The 24,725-nt window shown below is 42.4% G+C and overlaps 1 protein-coding gene across 3 annotated transcripts in view; it reads right to left on the bottom strand.

Moving 5' to 3' along the window:
• Nucleotides 1–24,725, bottom strand: part of LOC126481295 (uncharacterized) — a 166,569-nt gene that overhangs the window by 67,062 nt on the left and 74,782 nt on the right. For all 3 annotated transcript variants that reach the window (XM_050104941.1, XM_050104943.1, XM_050104942.1), the window contains exons 6-7: nt 22,778–22,914; nt 11,871–12,091 (exon numbers count right to left, since the gene is read on the bottom strand). In XM_050104941.1, the coding sequence (XP_049960898.1) occupies nt 11,871–12,091; nt 22,778–22,914 (358 nt within the window). The remainder of the gene's footprint in view (nt 1–11,870; nt 12,092–22,777; nt 22,915–24,725) is intronic.

Below are 24,725 nucleotides of genomic sequence, written 5' to 3' on the forward strand. Positions count from 1 at the left end.
GGGCGGTTTTTTAGGTTAGATGGCCTTGGGCAAGTACAGAAAGAGCAACAGCCTCAACGGGTGTGGGGCAAAGTCAGGACATGCGGGGACCAAGCAGCAATCGGTATTGTAATTGTCAACTGTCGAAGCTGCGTTGGTAAAGTACCGGAACTTCAAGCGCTGATAGAAAGCACCGAAGCTGAAATCGTTATAGGTACAGAAAGCTGGCTTAAGCCAGAGATAAATTCTGCCGAAATTTTTACAAAGGTACAGACGGTGTTTAGAAAGGATAGATTGCATGCAACCGGTGGTGGAGTGTTCGTCGCTGTTAGTAGTAGTTTATCCCGTAGTGAAGTAGAAGTGGATAGTTCCTGTGAATTATTATGGGTGGAGGTTACACTAAACAACCGAACTAGGTTAGTAATTGGCTCCTTTTACCGACCTCCCGACTCAGCAGCATTAGTGGCAGAACAACTGAGAGAAAATTTGGAATACATTTCACATAAATTTTCTCAGCATGTTATAGTCTTAGGTGGAGATTTCAATTTACCAGATATAGACTGGGACACTCAGATGTTTAGGACGGGTGGTCGGGACAGAGCATCGAGTGACATTATACTGAGTGCACTATCCGAAAATTACCTCGAGCAATTAAACAGAGAACCGACTCGTGGAGATAACATCTTGGACCTACTGATAACAAACAGACCCGAACTTTTCGACTCTGTATGTACAGAACAGGGAATCAGTGATCATAAGGCCGTTGCAGCATCCCTGAATATGGAAGTTAATAGGAATATAAAAAAAGGGAGGAAGGTTTATCTGTTTAGTAAGAGTAATAGAAGGCAGATTTCAGACTACCTAACAGATCAAAACGAAAATTTCTGTTCCGACACTGACAATGTTGAGTGTTTATGGAAAAAGTTCAAGGCAATCGTAAAATGCGTTTTAGACAGGTACGTGCCGAGTAAAACTGTGAGGGACGGGAAAAACCCACCGTGGTACAACAACAAAGTTAGGAAACTACTGCGAAAGCAGAGAGAGCTCCACTCCAAGTTTAAACGCAGCCAAAACCTCTCAGACAAACAGAAGCTAAACGATGTCAAAGTTAGCGTAAGGAGGGCTATGCGTGAAGCGTTCATTGAATTCGAAAGTAAAATTCTATGTACCGACTTGACAGAAAATCCTAGGAAGTTCTGGTCTTACGTTAAATCAGTAAGTGGCTCGAAACAGCATATCCAGACACTACGGGATGATGATGGCATTGAAACAGAGGATGACACGCGTAAAGCTGAAATACTAAACACCTTTTTCCAAAGCTGTTTCACAGAGAAAGACCGCACTGCAGTTCCTTCTCTAAATCCTCGCACAAACGAAAAAATGGCTGACATCGAAATAAGTGTACAAGGAATAGAAAAGCAACTGGAATCACTCAATAGAGGAAAGTCCACTGGACCTGACGGGATACCAATTCGATTCTACACAGAGTACGCGAAAGAACTTGCCCCCCTTCTAACAGCCGTGTACCGCAAGTCTCTAGAGGAACGGAGGGTTCCAAATGATTGGAAAAGAGCACAGATAGTCCCAGTCTTCAAGAAGGGTCGTCGAGCAGATGCGCAAAACTATAGACCTATATCTCTTACGTCGATCTCTTGTAGAATTTTAGAACATGTTTTTTGCTCGCGTATCATGTCATTTCTGGAAACCCAGAATCTACTATGTAGGAATCAACATGGATTCCGGAAACAGCGATCGTGTGAGACCCAACTCGCCTTATTTGTTCATGAGACCCAGAAAATATTAGATACAGGCTCCCAGGTAGATGCTATTTTTCTTGACTTCCGGAAGGCGTTCGATACAGTTCCGCACTGTCGCCTGATAAACAAAGTAAGAGCCTACGGAATATCAGACCAGCTGTGTGGCTGGATTGAAGAGTTTTTAGCAAACAGAACACAGCATGTTGTTATCAATGGAGAGACGTCTACAGACGTTAAAGTAACCTCTGGCGTGCTACAGGGGAGTGTTATGGGACCATTGCTTTTCACAATATATATAAATGACTTAGTAGATAGTGCCGGAAGTTCCATGCGGCTTTTCGCGGATGATGCTGTAGTATACAGAGAAGTTGCTGCATTAGAAAATTGTAGCGAAATACAGGAAGATCTGCAGCGGATAGGCACTTGGTGCAGGGAGTGGCAACTGACCCTTAACATAGACAAATGTAATGTATTGCGAATACATAGAAAGAAGGATCCTTTATTGTATGATTATATGATAGCGGAACAAACACTGGTAGCAGTTACTTCTGTAAAATATCTGGGAGTATGCGTACGGAACGATTTGAAGTGGAATGATCATATAAAATTAATTGTTGGTAAGGCGGGTGCCAGGTTGAGATTCATTGGGAGAGTGCTTAGAAAATGTAGTCCATCAACAAAGGAGGTGGCTTACAAAACACTCGTTCGACCTATACTTGAGTATTGCTCATCAGTGTGGGATCCGTACCAGGTCGGGTTGACGGAGGAGATAGAAAAGATCCAAAGAAGAGCGGCGCGTTTCGTCACCGGGTTATTTGGTAACCGTGATAGCGTTACGGAGATGTTTAATAAACTCAAGTGGCAGACTCTGCAAGAGAGGCGCTCTGCATCGCGGTGTAGCTTGCTGTCCAGGTTTCGAGAGGGTGCGTTTCTGGATGAGGTATCGAATATATTGCTTCCCCCTACTTATGCCTCCCGAGGAGATCACGAATGTAAAATTAGAGAGATTAGAGCGCGCACGGAGGCTTTCAGACAGTCGTTCTTCCCGCGAACCATACGCGACTGGAACAGGAAAGGGAGGTAATGACAGTGGCACGTAAAGTGCCCTCCGCCACACACCGTTGGGTGGCTTGCGGAGTATCAATGTAGAAGTAGATGTAGATGCTCAGCAACTGGGTGGTCCAGCTGTTTCTTGGCCACATTTTGTTGGGAATTCTATGGGAAAGTGATGCTTGCGACTGGACTGGAGTAATGAATGCACTGCGAGGCACAATGTTAGAACAGCAACTAAAAAGGACAACACTATAAAAGGCACATTAACAGGCAATGGATTAAAAGAAACCTGCATAATCAAATGTTCTTAGACAGGTTTGTCAAGTGGATAAAACGAAGAACGCGAGCAGCTGCTCCTGGGTTATCCACTAAAATTTCCTCCAGAGTACGTGGCACGCCAAGATCAATGCATAGTGTATTAAAATTCGGACAGGACGTTAAAATATGGCGTACCGTCAGCAACTGCCCACATGGGCAGAACAGCGCCGGCGCAGCCATCAGCAGATGGCGGTGGCTGAACCGGCAGTGTCCAATCCGGGCCAAAACGACCTCCTCCCGCCGAGAAGGGCGTGAAGAGGTCATCCAAGTTGTGGGGAGAGGTTTCAAGGCCCGACGCTTGTTTTCAGTAAGTGTGACCAATCGGCAAGCCACAGCGATAAAATGCACTGACAAATGACCCTGCTAAAATCAGATGAAGGCACACAACAAGAACCTGTCAAAGGCTGGAGGACCGCAGCGTTGGCTGCGGCATCTGCAGCTTTGTTCCCAGGGATACCAACATGGCCAGGAACCCATGTAAAGGTAACCGGAGAACCGTCGTCCGCCAGCTGCTGAAGAAAGCGTTGGATCCGGTGCACGAAAGGGTGAACCGGATACAGATCACTGAGGCTCTTGATGGCACTCAGGGAGTCAGAGCAGATGACATAAGCAGAATGTCACTGGTGGCGGATGTAAAGAACAGCCTGATAGAGGGAAAATAGCTTAGCTGTGAAGACCGAACAATGGCCATGGAGCCGTTATTTGAAACTGTGTGCCCCGACAATAAAAGAACACCCGACACCGCCATTGGTCTTAGAGCCATCTGTATAAATGGAGATCGTATTAATGAACTTCGAGCAAAGTTCGACAAACCGCGTGCGGTATACCGAAGCTAGGGTAACCTCCTTTGGGAGCAAGCTGAGGTCAAGGTGAATGCGAACCTGAGCCTGGAGCCAAGGTGGTGTTTGGCTCTCGCCCACTCTAAAGGTTGTAGGGAGTGGAAAAACAAGTTGCTGAAGGAGGTGATGAAAGCGAACTCCAGGGGGTAGCAGGGCAGATACATACAACCCGTATTGACGGTCGAGAGAGTCGTCAAAAAAGGAACGATAAGACGGGTGGTCGGGCATTGATAATAGCTGACAGGCATACCGACAAAGCAGTATATCACGCCGGTGGGTGAGTGGCAATTCACCGGCTTCAGCATGAAGACTCTCGACGGGACTAGTATAGAACACTCCGATCGCAAGATGTAACCCCCGATGTTGTATAGAGTTGAGGCTGCGTAAGATGGACGGACATGCAGAGGAGTATACAAAGCTCCCATAATCCAGCTTTGAGCGGACGATCGACCGATATAGGTGAAGTAGGACGGTTCGATCCGCTCCTCACGACGTGCCGCTGAGAACCCGGAGGACATTTAGAGAATGGGTACAACGGGCAGCCAAATATGACTCATGTGGAGACCAGCTAAGTTTCCTGTCAAATGTAAGACCTAAAAATTTTGGGGAGAGCAACGGGACCGAGATGTAAGGACGGTGGGAGAAACTCTTTGTAGCGCCAGAAGGTAATACAGACCGTCTTCTCGGCAAAAAAAAAAAAAGAAGCCACTGGCGACACTCCAGGAGTAAAGACGGTCAAGACAAAGCTGATGACAGTGCTCCAGCAAACATGTACGGTGCACGCTGCAGTAGATGGTAAAATCGTCCACGAAAAGGGAGCCCGATACATCAGCTGGGAGGCAATCCATTATTAGATTGATTGCTATGGCGAAGAGAGCGATGCTCAAAACTGAGCCCTGTGGCACCCCATTCTCCTGGCGAAAGGCGTCAGGCAGGACAGAAACCACATGAACCCTGAACTTTCAATCCATTAAAAATGCGTGAATAAAAAGAGGGAGGCGACCGTGAAGGCCCCATGTGTGCATGCTGCGGAAAATGCCCGCCCTCTAACAGGTGTCGTAAGCCTTCTCCAAATCAAAGAACACAGCCACTGTCTGGTGCTTCCGCAAGAAGTTGTTCAAAATGAAGGTCGACAAGGTAACCAGATGGTCAACAGCAGAGCGGCGCCTACGAAATCCACATTGTACATTGGTAAGTAGGCATCGAGATTCAAGCAGCCAAACCAAATGAAAGTTAACCATTCGTTCCATCACCTTACAGACACAGCTGGTAAGGGAAATGGGTCGATAACTGGAAGCCAAGTGCTTGTCCTTCCTCGGCTTAGGAATCGGGACAACAATAGATTCGCACCAGCATGTGGGAACATGACCCTCAATCCAGATGCAATTATAAGTACGAAGAAGAAAACCTTTACCTGCAGGAGAAAGGTTCTTCAGCATCTGAATATGAATAGAATCAGGCCCCGGAGCGGAGGACCGTGACTGGGCAAGTGCACTTTCGAGTTCCCACATGGTGAATGAGGCATTATAACTTTCATGATTTGAGGAGCAGAAGTTAGGTGGCCTCGCCTCCTCTGGCTGTTTTCGGGGGAGGAAGGCAGGGTGGTACTGAGCAGAGCTCAAAACCTCTGTGAAAAATCGGCCGAAGGCATTGGAGACATCGTCAGGGGCCACAAGGACGCCACTCACGACCGTCAAGCCAGAAACTGGTGAGTGGACCTTAGTGCCAGATAGTCAGTGCAGGCTACCCCAACAACAGAAGAAGGAGTAAAACTGTTGAAGGAGCTTGTGAAAGCAACCCAGCTGGCTTTCTTACTTAACACGACGACACTGCACACATAATCGTTTATAATTAATACAATTCGCCATCGTATGGTGGCGTTTAAAGATGCGTAAAGCACATCGACGAGCACGTATAGCGTCTCTACATGCTGCGGTCCACCAGGGGACCGGTACGTGATGTGGAGAAGAAGTAGTATGAGGGATGGAATATTCAGAAGCAGTGAGAATGACTTCCGTGAGGTGTGCGACCTGACTATCGCAGCTTGCGAAGTTTTGATCCTGTAATGTCGCCCTGAAAGAGAAGAGCCCCCAGTCTGCTTTGGAGATGTTCCAATTAGTTGAGCATGGAGATGGGGTATGATGCAGGAGATGGATAACACAAGGGAAGTGGTCGCTCGAATACATATCAGAAAGAGCGTACCACTCAAACCTATGTTTATCTACAAATTCCATAGATCCTGTTATGCGTATGACGCTAGGATGTAGAACGACTTGAGTAATATATGTTCACAGACCATGGTATCAATTAGTTTACAAGAGCAGAACTACACATAAATTACATAAGACTTGCAAAAATAATAATGAACTAAAATAAAGTCGTAGGAATAATACATTGTGCAAAGTTTATCACATTGCAAAAGCCTATTTGTCACAGTAAGTATATGGTTACAAATAGGAACAAAAAGAACATAAACAAACAACAGTAAATATAAATACATACAAAGACTACTTTTCTCTGTTGAAGTATTCATCAAGTGAGTAAAACGTTTTCTCAATTAAATATGTCTTTATATTGTTTTTGAATGATGCACTGTTACTACATAGACTTTTTATATAGCTCAGTAATAAGTTAAATATTTTGACACTGGAGTAATGCACTCCTTTCTGTACCCGAGTTAAACTTTTTAGTTCAAAGTGGAGGTCATCAGCCTTCTTTCTTGTATTGTGATAATGGAAGCTTTCATTGGTTTCATAGTGGGCAGGATTGTCAACCAAGAAACTCATTAGGGAAAAAATATACTGGCAGGTTGTGGAAAGTATTCCAAGTTTTTTTAAAGAGTGTACGGCAGGAGGTTCTCGGAGGTACTCTGCACATTATACTGACTACTTTTTTCTGCATGAGGAAGATTTTTTTAGATGAGGGTGAATTTCCCCAGAAGATGATGCCATAACACATAATGGAGTGGAAGTATGCAAAGTATCTGGACTTTGTGACATTTATGTCTCCAAATTGTGAGATTGTCCTAATGGCAAAAATTGCTGAGGACAGCGTTTTTACAGTCTCGAGGACATGGTGGTCCCAGTTGAGCCTACTGTCTATGTGGAGGAATAAGAATTTGGTGCAGTGTACCCTTTCTATCTGATTATTGTTATTTAAAACAGTAATCTCCTGGGGGAGTTTGTGGTCAAGGCTGAAATGGATATAATTTGTTTTGCTCAGGTTTATTGTGAGCGAGTTCACTTGGAACCAGGTTAATAGTACTGAAAGTAATTTGTTGGCATCAACCTCTATATCAGTGAGCAATTTGTTACTAATCAAAATGCTGGTGTTGTCAGCAAACATGGTGAACTTGCATGTATTGCATGAGAAAGGTAGATCATTTACGTATATCAGAAACAGCAACGGACCAAGGATGGATCCCTGGGGTACTCCATGGAGTACAGTGCTCCAGTCTGACTCTACTACCTCTCCCTCTTTATTGCTCCCATTGAGAATTACCTTCTGCTTCCTGTTTTGGAGGTAGGATTTTAGCCAGATTCCCAGTGCCCCAGTGATCCCATAGTGGCGTGCTTAGTTGGGTAGTACATATAGAGAGGTCTAAATGGGAATAGGTGTGAGTTGTGTCTGAAAGAAAAGTAGGGGTGCCAGTATTGAGGCAGACAAGATTGAGGTGGTTGAAAAGGTCTGCTAACAGGAAGCCTCTCGGGCAGGATGCTAGAGAGCCCCAAAAGGGATGGTGGGCATTGAAGTCTCCAGTCATCAAAAATGGTGCAGGTAGCTGAGCAATAATTTGCATCATGTCTGCCCTAATAACAGCAGATGACGATGGAGTGTAAACAGCACAAATGGAAAATGTGAAAGTGGGGAGAGTAATTTGGACGGCAACTGCCTGCAGATCGGTGTGCAATGTGATGGGATCGTAGTAGATATCATCCCGGACCAGCAACATAACCCCTCCATGAGCCGGAATACCTGCCACAGGGGGAGCTTCCTCCGCCGGTGAATGGCCAGATGTTTGGCTACCAGCGGTGTGGCCAGGCAAAACGGATGACTGCCTGGGGCGGCAACTGCTGGGTGGCGCAGGAGAAGAAACGCATCATGGCGGAGAAGGAGAACTTTTCTTCCTATGAGCCTTCTTGGAAGGTCATTTAGTCGAAGTACTGGTCGATGGCTGGGAGTTCGGGGTACGTAAGAAGTCTTCACGGGACGGTTCCTTCTTGAAGGCCCGTGCATCTGACTTCTGAGTCTTAGTCTTGGCAGAAACTGATGAAAGTGCTTGTGTCTTAGGGGTGACGTGAGGAAGAGGAGACGTTGACCGGGTGATTTTAGCACTGGCCGAACGGACGACCGTAGCGCTAAAGTTCAGATCGCATGTCTGCGTTGATACCTCCCTGGTAGGCCGAGCAGAGGCAAGGATGGTACTGTATTTCCCTGCTGGGAGCAGCGTGGGCTTCCTACTAGCAAAAAGCTTGCAAGCAGCTGAGGTGGACACTTTCTCTTTGACCCGAATTTCCTGTATACAGCATTCATCCTTGTAGACAGGACAGTCGCAAGAGGACAATGCATGGTCACCCTGACAGTTCACGCAATGAGGAGACGGAGGAGGACAGTCACCCTCATGGGCGTCCATGCCACAAGTGATGCATTTAGCTGCATTAGAACAAGACTGGTGGGTGTGGTTAAAATGCTGACACTGGTAGCAGCGGATAGGTGTCGGGACATAGGGGCAAACAGAAATAACCTCATAGCCCGCTTTGATGCACGGCGGCAGCTGAACACTAAAAAAGGTCAAGAAAAGTGTCCGGGTCAGTACAAAGTCATTGTCGACCTTTTTCATGACCCTATGGACAGCCGTCACACCCTGCTCAGTGAGGAAAGACTGAATCTACTCGTCAGTCAATCCGTCAAGTGATGTAGTAGATACCACACCACGTGATGAATTCAAGGTGCGGTGAGCCTCCACCCAGACAGGGAACGTGCACAGGAGTGTGGCCCGAAGGAGTTTTTGTGCCTGAAAGGCGCTCTCAGTTACCAACAACAAGGTACTGTTACGCATCCTGGTACAAGATTTGACAGGTCCGGCTATGGCATCTACGCCCTTCTGAAACGAAAGGGTTGACAAATGATAAATCCTTTCCATCCTCAGATCTAGAAACTACGAGGAACTTTGGGGCAGGTGGTAGTACTTTTGTCACTGGTGGCTGGTCAAGTTTCTGCTTTTGGGCAGAAGAGAGAAGAAGAAGAGAAATCCATTGCGGATGAATCCCCCCATGATTGCCAGCATCTCTGATGGTGCACTCTTTCCTTGTGGGGACCCTCTCAGAGGGCGCTCCTGCCTTAGGTGAATGTTTACACCTCAGGTCACACCTCCCGAGAAACGGACGGAGGGATCAATCGGCATGGTCAGAAGGTGTCAGCTTGGGCAATCACCCCTGCCCGGGCCTGGCCTTTACCAGGGGGTACGCACGGGCCCTACTTGTCTATCCAGGGTGGGGAATTACGCTTTACCCTGTCACCGGCTACGTGTGCGAACGCATGAGTTGGCCTTCAAGCACGCACAGGGAGGAAAAAGAATACGAAAAAAAAGGGAAAGAAGGAGAGGAAGGACATGCTGTCTCAAATGCTGAGGCGGAGACCATAGGGTGGACAAGAAGGCAAGGAGAAGGAGGCAATGTAAAAAGTAAGGAAGACAGTGAGAGAGAGAGAAGGACAAAGAAAGGAAAAAAACAAAAGAAGGAAGAAACCAGAATACGTGAAAAACCGAAATGACCACAAATGTAAGTCGTTGAACTGTCCGTCTCCGGACGCAGGCGCAAACTACCCCCTTGAGGGGGAGGGGCTCCTTTTAGTCGCCTCTTACGACAGGCAGGAATACCTCGGGCCTATTCTCACCCCGGACCCGCAGGGCGGCTGGAGTAGGTGGTGGTTGTGGGAGGATGTATGAGACAGATCTTGCATCTAGGTCTACTACAGGCATATGAGCCATGAGGCAAGGGATTGGGAGCAGGAGTTGTGTAGGGACAGATGAGGATATTGTGTTGGTTCGATGGATGGTGGAAGACCACTGTGGGACAAAAAAATGGTTCAAATGGCTCTGAGCATTATGGGACTTAACAGTTGAGGTCATCAGCCCCTAGAACTTAGAACTACTTAAACCTAACTAACCTAAGGGCATCACACACATCCATGCTCGAGGCAGGATTCAAACCTGCAACTGTAGCGATCGTGCGGTTCCAGACTGAAGCGCCTAGAACCACTCGGCCACTCCGGCCGGCACACTGTGGGACAGCTGGGAGGATAGTGGATAGGACATTCCTCATTTAGGGACACAATGAAAGGTAGTAAAATCCCTGACAGACAATGTGATTCAGTTGCTCCAGTCCAGGATGGTACTGAGTCACGAGGGGAATGTTCCTCTGTAACCATATGGTGGGACTTTGGGATGTGGTGTGTGACTGGAGACATAAGGCACGGGAGAACTGTTTCTGTACAAGGATAGGAGGGTAATTGCGGTCTGTGAAGGCATACAACTACAGATGCAATGTTCATGGCTGTAATAATGAGCAGTCCCTCTCAAAACATACCAAGGGTCTCACTGAGGCCTTCACAGATTGCAATTACCCTCCTACCCTTGTACAGAAACAGTTCTCCTGTGCTCATCTCTCCAGTCACGCACCACATCCAAAAGTTCCACTGTCCAGTCACACAGGAGCATTCCCCTGTAATTCAGTACCATCCAGGGCAGGAGCAACTGAATCATATTCTCTGGCAGGATTGTGACTACCTCTCTTCTTGTGCTGAAATGAGGAATGTCCTACCCACCATCCTCCTCAGACCTCCCAAAGGGATATTCCACTGCCCGTCAAACCAACACAATATCCTTGTCCATTCCTACACAACACCTGCTTCCAATCCTTTGTCTCATGACGCATGTCCCTGTAATAAACCTAGAAGCAAGATCTGTCCCATATATCCTCCTCCCACCACCACCTACCCCAGTCATGACCTGTTCCATTGAATGGCATAGTGAACTGTGAAATCAGACATGTGACCTATAAGCTAAGTTGCAACCACTGTGCTGCATTCTACATGGAAATGACAACAGCCTGTCTGTCTGCATAAATCGCCACCGACAAACTGTGGTCAAGAAACAGCTGGACCACCCAGTTGTTGGGCATGCTGGCAACACGACATTTTTCATTTCAATGACTGCTTCACAGGCTATGCCATCTGTATTCTTCCCACCAACACCAGGCTTCTGAACTACGCAGGTGGGAACTCTCACTACAATATATCCTTTGCTCCCGTAACCCTCCTAGCCTCAACCTATTACCCCCCCTCCCCCCCAATCCCCTATGCTGTTCCAGTTCCAACACTACACAACCCTCTATACCATCAAGCAGACACAGTCTTTTCACTTCGCTCCTTTTCCATAGGCCCTCTCCCCCTGCCCTCCGTCTAACTTTCCAACTGCACTTAACTGCCTCACCCTCTCCCCACTTTGTCCTTATATGTTCCCACAAATAGCACTTTACCATCTCCAACCCACATACTGTTCTCCCTCCCACTCCCCATCCCAGCTACCCCTTCACCGCCCAGATAGCGTCTTCCATCAAACACAACATGTCTGAACTGCATTTGTGTGTGTGTGTGTGTGTGTGTGTGTGTGTGTGTGTGTGTGTGTGTGTGTGTGTCTACGCGCGCACAAATGTGTGTTGTCTATTTTGGAAGAAGGCCTTCTGGCTGAAAGCTTACGTGTTTAGTACTTGTTTTGTTGTGCCTGTCTGCAACTCAAAACCTCTGCTTTATGGTGAGTAGCAATCTTTCCTTTTCATAATAATGTCATTATACCATCCTGGGTTTTCCATTGTTTAAACTATGAAACAAAGTACATAAGTGTTTAAAGAAATACTAAACTTACTGGTTAGGTGAAGTTTTCAGCTGCCTGTGTAGGAAGTTATTGGAGTACATCAGAACTCTCTGGCAAGCACGTTCACATAAACGTAGCTCAGTTTTCAGGTGATGTCTATTCTTCAACACAAAACTTTCATATGCCTTGCTTCGTCGATTACAAAGTCCACGCCTTGTGTTTGATAGCTTTGCAACATCACTGTGAGCAGTAGACTCATTGCTGTTGCTTTCCTGCAATCCAAAACTATGTGGGTTTTTTCTAATAAGGAATAACAACTACTTACAAAAATTTTCTTTTAGTTGTCAAAGTTATATTTGTACAATAACAGTGTGAACAGGAAAGAATGCTGCTCACCACAATGAGGAGGCAACAAGTGGCAGACAGCCATATTTAAAAGTAGGAGGGGACCAGAGCACCTGGAGACAACAGTGACTGTGTGTGTGTGTGTGTGTGTGTGTGTGTGTGTGTGTGTTTCTTCTCTTGATAAAGGATTTTGTCTGGAAGCTGAACCATATCCTACTTTTAAATGTGGCTGTCTGCCATGCAGCTTCTACTCTATGGAGTGAGTAGCAATTTATTCAATTCACAATGTCATTTTAATTTTATTCCCATTGTTTGTATTTGTCGAGTTTAGTTTATGTATTTGAAAGATATGTAAAAGGGAAATATTTATAAAGTAAATTCTAAGACAGGCACTTGTTGCGATGAAAGGAAGGAAGGCTAACATTCAATGTTCCATCTACAATGAGGTAGTTCAAAATGCTTTGGTGTGATGAATTCCAGCATAAAACTGAAGCATGCTATGTGAATAGTTTGCATTTCATAACTGCAGTTTTGTTTTATTTTGAAAACTACTGAACATGGTTACTCTTTTTCAGAGCAGTTGAGTGTTTTGGATACTGGCTGAAGGTGCCTAAAGCAAACCTGGCCAGCCGCTTTTCACTTATTGCTTGAATGATACAAGTTTATTTACAACACCAAATTGCATTCATGTGGCTGCAATTAACTTAGCACTGGATACAAGTTTGGGAGGAATGATGAATCAAAACCCCTACTGCCCATTCAGATTTAAGTATTTCATGGATCCATAAAATGCTTCAGGTAAATACCAGGATAAATCTTTTGAGAAGGTTACAGCAAATTTTCTTCCCATTCTTGTCCAATCAGAATGCAGATCCTCTTCCAATGACTTTGTCTTTGACGGTATGTTAAATGCTAATCTTCCTTCCTTCGGAATGAAATTTGTACCTCATGAAAGTACACAAGGTATATTCATAAATTAACCTCTTAAAAATAAATACATGCCTATAGCTTCATGGCACTTGTGTGATTGGAAAAGGAGATTCTGAAGGTCATATTGTATCAGTCAGCTCTCTGTTTTGTTCATCAGTGTGTAAGCAGCAAGTGAATGAAATGGAAGCAATATTGGACTCCCACCAGTTGTGACATACATTCTGATATTTGCTTCTTGCAAACAAGAGAAGTTAATGCCATCAAGGTTCATCACAGACTGTGTCCTTTGTATGGGGATGGATTATGAATGACGGTGTTGCGAGGGAATTGTGCAGAAAATTCAAAGCTACTCACACAGTTGAGCATTGTGAAAGTGGTTAAGGAAGACATTTAGTTGTAACATGGCGTTGTGCAACATGTTGATGAAATCGTGCATGCAAGATATCGGTTCACAATTTCCAAGCTCCCTGAAGAGGAGCCTCAGATTTCATGGAGAACAGTCTTTAACCATCTGTAAAAGTGTCACAGAGAGGTTAGATTACCATAACTTTTGTTTGTGCACAGTCGGTACCATAATGTCTAAACCTGAAAGAATGGTTCAGTTTTGACATTCCTTTAATGCCACAATGAAGAGGGGTAGTTATTTCCAAATAGAACTGTGACTGGGGATGAGGCATGGGTGGAGTGTGAGAACACTGATGTTAATTAAGAGTCCAAACAGTGGAAGGACACTCATTCTCCCAATAAGCCCAAAAAATTCAAGCAAATGCTGTCAAACCACAAATCGATAATCACAGTTTTTGGGGTAGCAAAAGCGTTCAGACAACAGATTTCATGAGAGTAACATGTGAGAATACTGTGACATCTCATGTTTATCATAAGACACTTATGAAACTCCAAAGGTCAATCCAAAACAGTTGGTGTGGGATGATCACAGAGAAGTCATTCTCCTTCGCAAACAACATATTGTGCATCAAACAAAGGAAAAATTCAGACTTTTTCATCTCTTCACCAAGATGACGGCCTGGCTGGCTACTCAGTACTTCACAACTGATGATGAGCTCAAAGATGCTGTCAACTGGCTAAAGCATCAGTCATCACCATTCTTTCATGAAAGGATACAGAAGCTGGTGTCACAGTATAACAAATGTTTGGATTTGGGTGACAATCGTGAAGAAGTAATGTCAATATGTTAATACAGATTGTATATAAAAAGTTGTATCTATTTTTTTCTTTTTTAACAGCCAATCGTGTTAATTTAAGAGTAGTCCTCATATAAATAATTATGATTACAGAACTGTACACAATCTCTGTCTCCACAAATTCTGTACTGAGTGGAGTCCCCATATACTACAATCGCAACTTTTAAACACTGTGACATGAAATCACGGAGGGCCTGGGTGAATTCCTGAAAAATCTCCCCATCTACTTTGTATGCAAGATCACAAGGCATCAGCAGCAGGTTATGGAGAACCATGCCAAACACTTCAATCACAAACATCTGACAATGGCTTGACATGTAAACGTGCATGTCAGGATAGTGCGGTGGCACCCATCATTCTTCGAAGAAATTTTACACATTCCTTATCACATGTGGTAGAGGAACATGATCCTTCAAAGTAGGAACACATGTATAGGAACAGTTCTCTGGGCTGTTAAACCTCTCTCTGCAGTGGTTAGTACTCAGATTGTCATCAGTAAGTCAAGAGTTAAAGTAACATGTTGTATCCAATTGTGTCTGTAACTGACTTTATTCTCTGCTACACCATTGAGCAGTGTAGGTTGCCAGATTGTGGTGATCAACACTGTAGCATCTACATGTATGCAGCCACCACTGTTTGACACACTGAAGTGGAACTTGTCTGAAATAGCAAATTTTAGGATAGGGCATTTCAATGATTTCTTTGACAATAGCAGCTGATACAATGGAATGCACAGCACTAAACCAGCACAGATCAGATGGAGTCAGTGTCCAGCATTGAGCTGTCGCTGTGAGAGGAGCTGTATTGTCTACTGTGGGCATGAAGCAGACTAGATAGCGGCCATTTTGCACAGTGGTCACATTGTATGATCCAGTAATCATTTTTCATGGTGCAGGGGCTCTTCCACACACTGTTGATTCCAAATGTCACAATATATATCCATCAAATTGCAATTTGTCTCTCTTGTAAGTATTTGTTTATTCCATTAATAAGTTTTCAAGCCTTTTCAGGCTCACCTTCAGATGGTGCACAAGGATGTTACATGTTTATTTACATAGTGTGATGCTGTGTTCTGGCTGCATGATAAGAGTGTATTTTAAAATACTTTAATGTATCACCAAGAGTAATATTTATATGGCAAGCTGTACTGAAAAAGAATTATTTTACTTACTGTGACAGTATGGACTGCTTTGTAATTCTGGCAGCTTCCATTGTGATTGCCAAGGTTCATTCACTATTTTCTATGAATACTGTCACAATAAAAGAGCCACAATCCAGAATGTGCTGTATAACTGGTGCATGCCACAGAGATATCCACTCAAAGACATGACACACTTTGCTCACAGACAATTATCAAAGTAGACACTGGTAACAGCAGACTCTGCAGCTACGTGATTTGGAAGTCATTTTCTGGATAGGTGAACATGGATGTTTCCAGTTGTGCATTACAGGGAGAAGACACAAACACAATGAACCTTACAATCAGGGTCACAGATGTCCAATTGGCCTCTGGTCTGAGGTATTTGCTCAAGTTCTACTGTTAGTGATGTGGACTACTGCTGCTGCTGATTAAGGGTTACTGAACATCTTCAGCTTCAGGATGGAATCTGTGTACCCCATATAAAACGTCCGCACCAGATACACATGCATAAGCTGTAGACAAAGCCAAGTTTGTTGTGAATGGAGCACTCAACAAACACCAAGAATGATAGCCAGCAAATCAAGGTCCAGAGCAAGACCAGTGTCAGTACAGAAGCCAGGTATGATTGAAAACAGCAAATACAGTTTGCTATATGAGACTGAGCTGCAGCAGCTTGCTTAGCCTGTGGCTGCAAGTGGCTCAGCCAACGTGACTCATGTTCCATGCCTCTGGTGGCACTCCTCACTTATGCGCTGCAACGCCTCTGAACCGCTGTCAACTTACTCTGCTGACAGGGATATTAGATCATCAGCCTTCATCTACAGTTAATCCTACTTGAAAATGTGAGGATGTACTAAATTTTTGTGTACCTTGTATCTGAGGCAGGACATGAGTACCTGCCTGATATTTATGTAGTGGGATGTGGGGAACCGCCCAAAAGCCACATGCAAGCTGGCCAACACATCAGCCCTCGTCGTTATTTCATTAGGTGGATTAGATACGGATCAGACTCGCCTCCCTGAGTTCCGAAAGAAGAACAGCAGCACATGTGGCTATCCAGGCAGGCAGCCGTGCAGAAAAGTGTGTTATTTTGCCGAAAGGTCCTGCTCTCATGAGAAAAGCAATTATCTATATTGGTGAACATGCACAGGCTGTCCAAAAATTGTTGTAGAGTATTTGTTATACAATATTACCAAATACACTTGTAACGTCACGAGTAAATGCACAATAACATTCATTGTTACACAGTCCACAGTATTGGAGCCGGAGGCTGTGAAAGAAACAGCCACTTGTGTCTTAGCCAATGAGTCATGTACACCTGCTACTACAGCAGCATGAGAACAGCTCCTGTGTCACTTCTTAGCGACTGTACATTCACCACCTACAAGAACCTAAATAAATGATATCAGGGTGTATACGTGGACGAGGGAAAAAAAATTCGCGGATTTCCCGGTTAAAAATATACTTTCTCCCAGATGAAAATACACTTTTTCCATGTTAAGTAACAGCATACTTTTCCTTGGAACTGTATAACTTATCAATCCTATCAATGGTTGTGGTTTTATACACCAGGGTAGAATTTCCGGGCACTTTAGGAAACGAAACTCAGGGGAAAAAACACATCATGGAAAGATGTCTGATGTGCAGCAACATGTACATGTACTCTGCATATTTTCGTATTACGAAAGTATAAATTCGAATTCCAACAAACACCGCATGTTACTTTGCGAAGAATTGAAATCGAGATAGTGATGCGCTTTTGTAAGCCAGTCGTAGTTCATGTCAAGCGATCTCGCCAGCCGATGACAGCAGATATTCAGAGCATAGGACACGTGATGTAGTCAGTCAATAGCAACATCACTGTTAAGTAGCACAAACACACAAATAGGAAAAGGTAACAGTTTAAAATAATATGCATAGTGTTGCTACAAGAAAAGAAAAGCTTTTATGTATAATATTGGTCTCTAAGATTAATAAGCTGCAAGAGAAGCTAAGCTTTCACACATACTGTTGATATTTTTTGAGCATGTTACACTTTAAGATACATAACACAAAAGTGCCAGTAAAATTTTTAACAATGACATATATGTCTGATCTTCTGGGCTCGAAAATATTCTAAATGGTCATCGTCAAAGATTTTATTTTTCTATGAGAGTCAAACGCTCTGTGATTTAAAAAATTCATCCGACATTCGCGCACAGAGTTCATTTTGCGTGAAAAGAAATTTACTTTGAAAGTAACGCTTTCCAAACAACCATTCGGAATATTTTCTCATGACCTGTTAGAAATAGATTCGTTTCAGCAGTTGCCAGATAACAGGCGTCGCCGCACTTGCGCATCTACGGTGACGCAGGAAGCCCATACGTTCGTACGTGTAAAACATTCAAAGATCTTACATTATGTCATAAAAGAAACAAGACATTAGAGGATACTCCAAGAGCATGGGAATTTTGTGAACCATAATAAAATGCATCATTCGGCTCAAAGTGCACATTCGTATGTCCAGATTCAGATGTAAATTTTCTTGGAGTACCAGTACTGTATTATCTCATGATTGGTTCTTTATTAAGGCATAATCCCATACGTGCTAGAAGATGAAAATGTGAACTTGAAATGCAGCGAATAGCTGAAACTAGCCAATAGTGTGGAATGAAACACTTCGTTCAAATAAACTGACTGCCTCGGCAGAAAAGATTTCTTTAACAAACTGACAAAAATAACTTCATTGTTCTGCAAGGCAATTCATGCTTGACTGTCAGACAGGTGGAAAAAAAATAAAATCTGAAACTAATTACATATTTTAGCCTTCTGTAATTATGTGAATGTATTTTAATTCACTTGATAGCTCCTGGCCACAGAAATCCAATTTGTTTTCATTTGATGTGAGAGCAATAAACGAAGAGGAAACAGCAAAATCACTTAACGTAAACACGGGTCATGTGTAAGACATGTTATTTGGTCTTAAGTCTGCCAAAGTGCAGTGCCACGCCTCTTCACACAGCATTCTTCCATCGCATGTCTCTGTATTTCGCTCTGTGGAATTCAAACATGTAATATTTTGTAATGGGTGCCATCAAACTATATTCATGCCAGTGTAAATTAAAATGTCCTGTGGTACCTCTCCTGCTCCCAATCGTCCGGTTTCATATCCTGCCCCTCTTTAAAAAAATCTCACAATTAATACTGGATGGGATTATTTGTAACTGGCAGAACAAGAACTCTTCAAAAAATCTGCAGTCTTTACTGCCTATTAGCTAATAACGTGCTGTTTTGTGTGACATAAAATTAAATATAGGGTACATAAAACGAGTAAAGACAAGAGACAAGCACGACAGTAGAACACATTTCTTCAGTCCTTAAGTCCTAGCTTTTTTCCCTCTCTAATCTTGCTACAGCTTTACATGATGTGCTTTCCTTTCTGCGAAAGAATCTATTACCCCATCAAAGTTCGTCAACGTTTTGCTACATGAAAAAACCAAATGTCGTTGTCTAATACTAGAAAAGCTGTTGACACAAATAGTACCCAAGACTGGTGTGGTTTCTCGATCTGATTACATGTATTTTGTCACTCTCTGCTAGGTAAAATGAAATACGCCAGCCTAATCTTGCAGAATTGTTACACACACCAAATAAATGAGACTGTTTTGGCACAAATGGTCATTTTTATAACACCACAGAATATAATTCACGAAGTACCAATGTCAAATGCCTATTAGGCCTACTGCAAGCAAAAGTTTTATGTTACGAAATAGTTTCACATTTCATTCATACTCTCTAGCTTCTGAAGTATGAGATCGAAAAGCAGTAGTACGAAATTTTTATATAAATTTGAAATCGTCATATTCTTCCGTGATTTGTGTGAGTCCCGGTTTCTTCTCCTTCCACGTTCTAACAAACAATCTTGTCATCACTAATTCTGTAACTATTCCTGCCAGTGTCAAAACTTATTCTTCGGTTAACTTCATTAACCCTGCTACAATCACCGGTTTACCTACCCCGCATTTATTCTCTGGTTAGGGGTTGTTACATCTTCGTACAACACATTTTCCGCGCTACTCCCACAATAGAACTTTAGCGGCTGCTAGCCGGGGACTGTATTACTGGCCCTTAGAAGTGTAGCGGCCTGGTCAAAAATTTTCTGTCAAAATTTCATTTTCTTGGATACACGGAGGAGACAATACACAGTCTTTGTTGCCTGTTATTCCCGTTAGTCATTTATTTCCACTCTGGTAGTCTGAATCTATGGAATTCACTAATAGTTATAACAACGCTGATTTGTAAACCCAGTCAACCACATAAACAGCAATTGGCATTCACCTGTTTGGCTTTATTCTGCTCAACTTGTAAAGACTCGTCCCCTTTTGTCTGCAGGAAAGTTTATTTCTAGATGTGGTGGGGATTCCCCCAGCAGAGACATCACGTACACTATGCACGCATTCAAAAATCAACTTACGATTCTTTCAGAAATCAACTTTGAATTTGTTCAAAAACCAACAGGAATGTTTTCAAAATCATGTGAGTAATCGATAGACCAACATGCGCTGGTTGTTAGGCGCTTTGTGAAACAAGGCCTTTTTCCTCAATAACCTCAATAATATGAATTTGGCGCCCCCCCCCCCCCCCCCCTGAAACTGCCACCTGGGGCATATACTCCAGTTTGTCCCCGCCCCCTAGTTCCAGGCCTGTTGCGCATGCATGAATCTGGCAGCTTAGGCACACCAGTAAAATTTTTCCGTATAGCATCTGGCTGCCTGCTGCTATTGCTTATACAGCTAACTGCCACACTTCTGTAGCCAGAAATGGGAGAAGGTACTACTCACATGTGACTCAACGGCACATGCGCATAAGCTCACTCACAACTGCTCAAATGAATCTAATGTAAACAGTTGTGACGTCACGCTCATCGGAGGCAATTTGTTGTTATGAAACACTGCATAGTCTTCCTAAAGCCTTTGCCACATTTTGCTGTTGGCAGATGCTTGTATGAGCACTGTATTTTGTTGTTGTGTATAGTGCATTTCCTTTGCAACTTCAGTTTTATTTTCGTTTTTTTCTCTATCGTTTGTTTTTTATTGCTGCAGTATTATTCTGCAGTAGCGAGATACAGTAATATTCTATGTTAGAGTATTGGTTCTTACCAGTCAAAGTTACAAAAATTTAACTGAAAACTAAAACAATGAAAAATTCCCGAGTTTTTCCCAGGTTTTCTCCCGGATGAAAAAATTCCCGGGTTTTTCCCGGATCTCCCGGATCGTATACACCCTGGATATTAAATATTATTCAATCAATTTCAAAATCGGTACACTACCTTTTGACATTCAGGAGAAGATTGTATCCAAATTTCAGCTTTATAATTACCGACACTTAGGGAACTAAATTTAGTAAAGAAGTAGAGTAGTTTATTTTTTGGTATAATTGGAAAACATAAACAGAACTATCAGTGTACAGAATTAATTAATTGAGATTTTCTATTAAAACTTTAATTATTTTTCGTTTTCGTAATATAAAAATCAGACAAAATTATTATTTGTATCTAATATTGTTGTGGGAATAAATGTGAGTGAATGAGTGTGTGTACATGGAACATTCATCATATTTAAATATTGCATTAGATACCGTCTTAAGAAACCTGCAAAAGTTACACAAGCCTGTCGTGGGAAAATGATGTATGTCTAGGTGTGACTGCTATTGTAACAGAGCAGCCAGAAAGTCAGCCGGAGTATTATCTGTATCTAAAGGATATTTCCAGATTTAATGCTTTTTTGTTTTCATTTATTAAATATTACTTTAATATTTGTATATCAGAATGACGTAGATGCGTCTGTATGTAAGGATTGGTGCAGGCCAGTTTTGGTGCGAGTATGATCATGAGCGAGCATTCTGATTGGCAGCAAGTATGGTTAGCCAATCAGAATTGAGACGGTTCCCGCTTGTTACCTGATAGTTATACAGGGAGTGAGGCCACAAGAAGGGAGTCTCTCGCTAGCTCTGAATGTGGACAGTCATGTTACGAGTGGGAGTCACAATAATGTGTAAAATGAAGAAATATTGAATTCCTCGTGTTGGATACATGTCGTGACTAACGTAGTATCCCCATGGCATGTTTCAGTATTCAACCACTGAGCATTTTGGCCAGCAATTTCTTTTTTTGAAATCCACAAGAAGGACCGAATGTAATAACTCAAATTAGTGGTGAAATTAATGACTGTGAAAACGTTGTTTAATTCCAGTCGGGTTTGGACAGATTTCTGACTGCTGTGCATATGAATTGAGTGTATCAGTGGTGAACAAAAAGAAAATAGCCAATAGTTTAAATGTGAACTGAATAGTACTGTTTCTTTGGCTGGACAAAATAAACATTTTTGTGTGGAAATTTCAGACATTATTTTCCAGAAGCCAATCCATTTTCTTACCGCCTGATAAATTTTTTAATGACAGTTTTTCTACAGAACTTTATTTCATTACTAGAGTTGTGCGGCCTCAGTAATTGTAGATATTAGCTGGTGTTTTTTATCAATGCTGCTTTGACATCATCTTGTAAGTACCTACGTTGCCGAGTGAAGGGCCATTGAGCAGACGCCGTTCTGAGGTAGGTGAATTTCTAATATGCAGCCAGCACAGCAGAGTAAAACACCGCCACGCTGCACACTGACATCCATCCACACTATGAACTGCTAAACATAACTCATTACAAAAAAGTTCCTATCAGCAAAAAAGCAGCAATCCAGTTTTGATATTATCAAGTAAATTCACGTCTTAGCCACCAATGCACCATTAATAACAAGCCCGCAGACATTATCTCCCTGCAGTAGTGTTTGCTGAACAGCAGCGGCTGAAATAACTCCCGTTGCCCCACTGTTTATTTGAAAAGTGAACAGTTTAATTGCTGCGTGTGAGACGTCTTTCACTTGCTCTTGCAGGTGACCTTCTTTTCAGACAACAATGGCACAGGGATATAACATATTACATAAAAATTATTCATAAAACCATTACAAACTGTGCTCCCACTTTGAAAGCAATTTATTTACCCTTTTTGAAACTCATATAAATTGTTTCCTTTACCTACGAAATCAAGAGAAAAAGGCATGGACAGCATTTCAGTTCCTTTGCATACCTATTCCTCATCCACACTTTACATTACGTCTGTCATATTTAGGAGATGGTCATAATAATATGGCATGAAAATGTAGATGTAATATCCCACCCGATTTATTTGTAAACCCCAACTTCAGAAAATTTAGGATTTTTCTCACAAACACAACATGCATAGAATACATAGTAGTAATGCCAAGTCAGACGACTGTTCAAGGTCTCCTTTATATTTCTTAATAAATACTTACTTCAAATCCATTTACAGCTTTTTCTTTCAGTGTATCACTACGCTCCTCCACAATAGTACACTTCTGTTTGACAAGCAGTTTGGCATCTTTTATTAGATTTATTAAATGCAGTGAGCGGGAACGTACTTCTTCTGGACCTTGTGGAAGAGGTTACAAATTAATTACTAGTAATATTTGGAGGAAGTACTTGTATGTGGATTGGGGCCTCAGAAAATGAACTAACCACCATCCAAAACAACAATCACATGCAACACCACAAATTGTTTAATATTTAATATTCCACTGATAAATAATGAAAGGCTTAAAGGCAACCATTTACAGTATACAACAGGCAATGATCAGTTGATAGGCACATAAATTGAGAATGCTGTTATGGTTTCAGACAAGTTCCTCATCTGAAATAATTCTCCCCCCCCCCCCCCCCCCCCTCTCTCTCTCTCTCTCTCTCTCTCTCTCACACACACACACACACATATACACACACACACACACACACACACACACACTTGACTGAGAAAAGAAGAGTGTAAATGTAGAGCCAGTGAAGTTGGGGGGGGGGGGGGGGGGGGCAGAGGGACAAGGGTGGAGTTGGGTGTAGGACAGGAACTAAAGGAGACTGACACCTGCAGGATTATGGGATTGAAGAAGGGCTTGTAATCCAATCTGCACATTTCAGGGCAGCAGGTATTCAGGAGAAGGATCCAGATGGAATGCAGAATGTAGTTTATTAGTCTCATTACGTACAGTTACAAATCAAAGATTCTTGTACTGGAGACACATCAAAATTACTTTTAAAAATGAAATTATAATAATTAACATATTGAAGCAGGCATTTCTGAATTTTTAGACATGGACAATTTAACAGGAACATATATAACACTTACAGACATTTTGCAGCTTGCAATACAGTTTATGCAATATATTAACAATTCATTATACAATACATTATCTTAATTGTTTCTTTTCTTTAAAAATTACCAAACTGCCCTGCATGAGTTCTTCAATTGAATAACAACATTTTTCCACTAGTGTATTAAATAACAATTTTTTTAGTGAGTCAAACTGCACATTTAACAGATTTGTGTTGTTTACTTTAGTGTAAAATTTTTTTCCAATGTACAATGGTGTTTGAGCATAAAGTTTTAAGTTATGAGAGGGAAGTTTGAAACTGTGTCTGTGATAAGTAATGCAACTTTGGTTGAAATGAAAATTGTCAAGTGAGTTTTGATTTTTATATATGAAAATAAAAACTTCGTAAAAGTACAGAGAAGGAATGGTTAGCATTTTTAATTTTTCAAATAATGGGCGACATGATGTTCTTTTTCGAACTAAACATGTTTCTTATGATTCTCTTTTGAAGTGTAAGTAATTTCAGGCTGTTCGTAGAGTTTCCCCAGAGAATTATACTGTATCGAATTATAGTTTCAAAGTAGCTGTGGTAGATTATCTTCCTGGTGTCCATAAGGGTAGAACCAGATAAGACATTCATCACATAAGCTACGCTGTTTAGTTTGTTTGCTAAGAAGTCTACGTGTGCCTTCGATTTAAATTTTTGTCAAGGTTTAGACCTAGAAATTTTACATAACTTGCTTCAGTCATTTCCTGATCGCCGTGCACTATTTTTATGGGAGATGCTGATAATGTTTTAGCACTGAACTGCACTAATTGTGTTTTTGTGCCATTGAGTTTTAAACCATTTTGCTGAAACCATAATTCTAAGTTTCCCATTTATATTTTCCACAGTATCATGAATTTGAACATTTTCAATTAAAACCGAGGTGCCATCTGTGAATAAAACAGAGTGAACATCAATGTTTAAAGGTAAATCATTTATGTACAGAAGAAAAAGATAAGGCTCTAAACTTGAGCCCTGCGGGGCCCCTGTACAAATTTTTTCCCAGTCCGAGAATGATTTTTTTCCATTTGGATTTAGAATAACTGTCTGTTT

This window comes from Schistocerca serialis, chromosome 5, assembly GCF_023864345.2.
Source record: "Schistocerca serialis cubense isolate TAMUIC-IGC-003099 chromosome 5, iqSchSeri2.2, whole genome shotgun sequence".
Lineage (NCBI taxonomy): Eukaryota > Metazoa > Arthropoda > Insecta > Orthoptera > Acrididae > Schistocerca > Schistocerca serialis.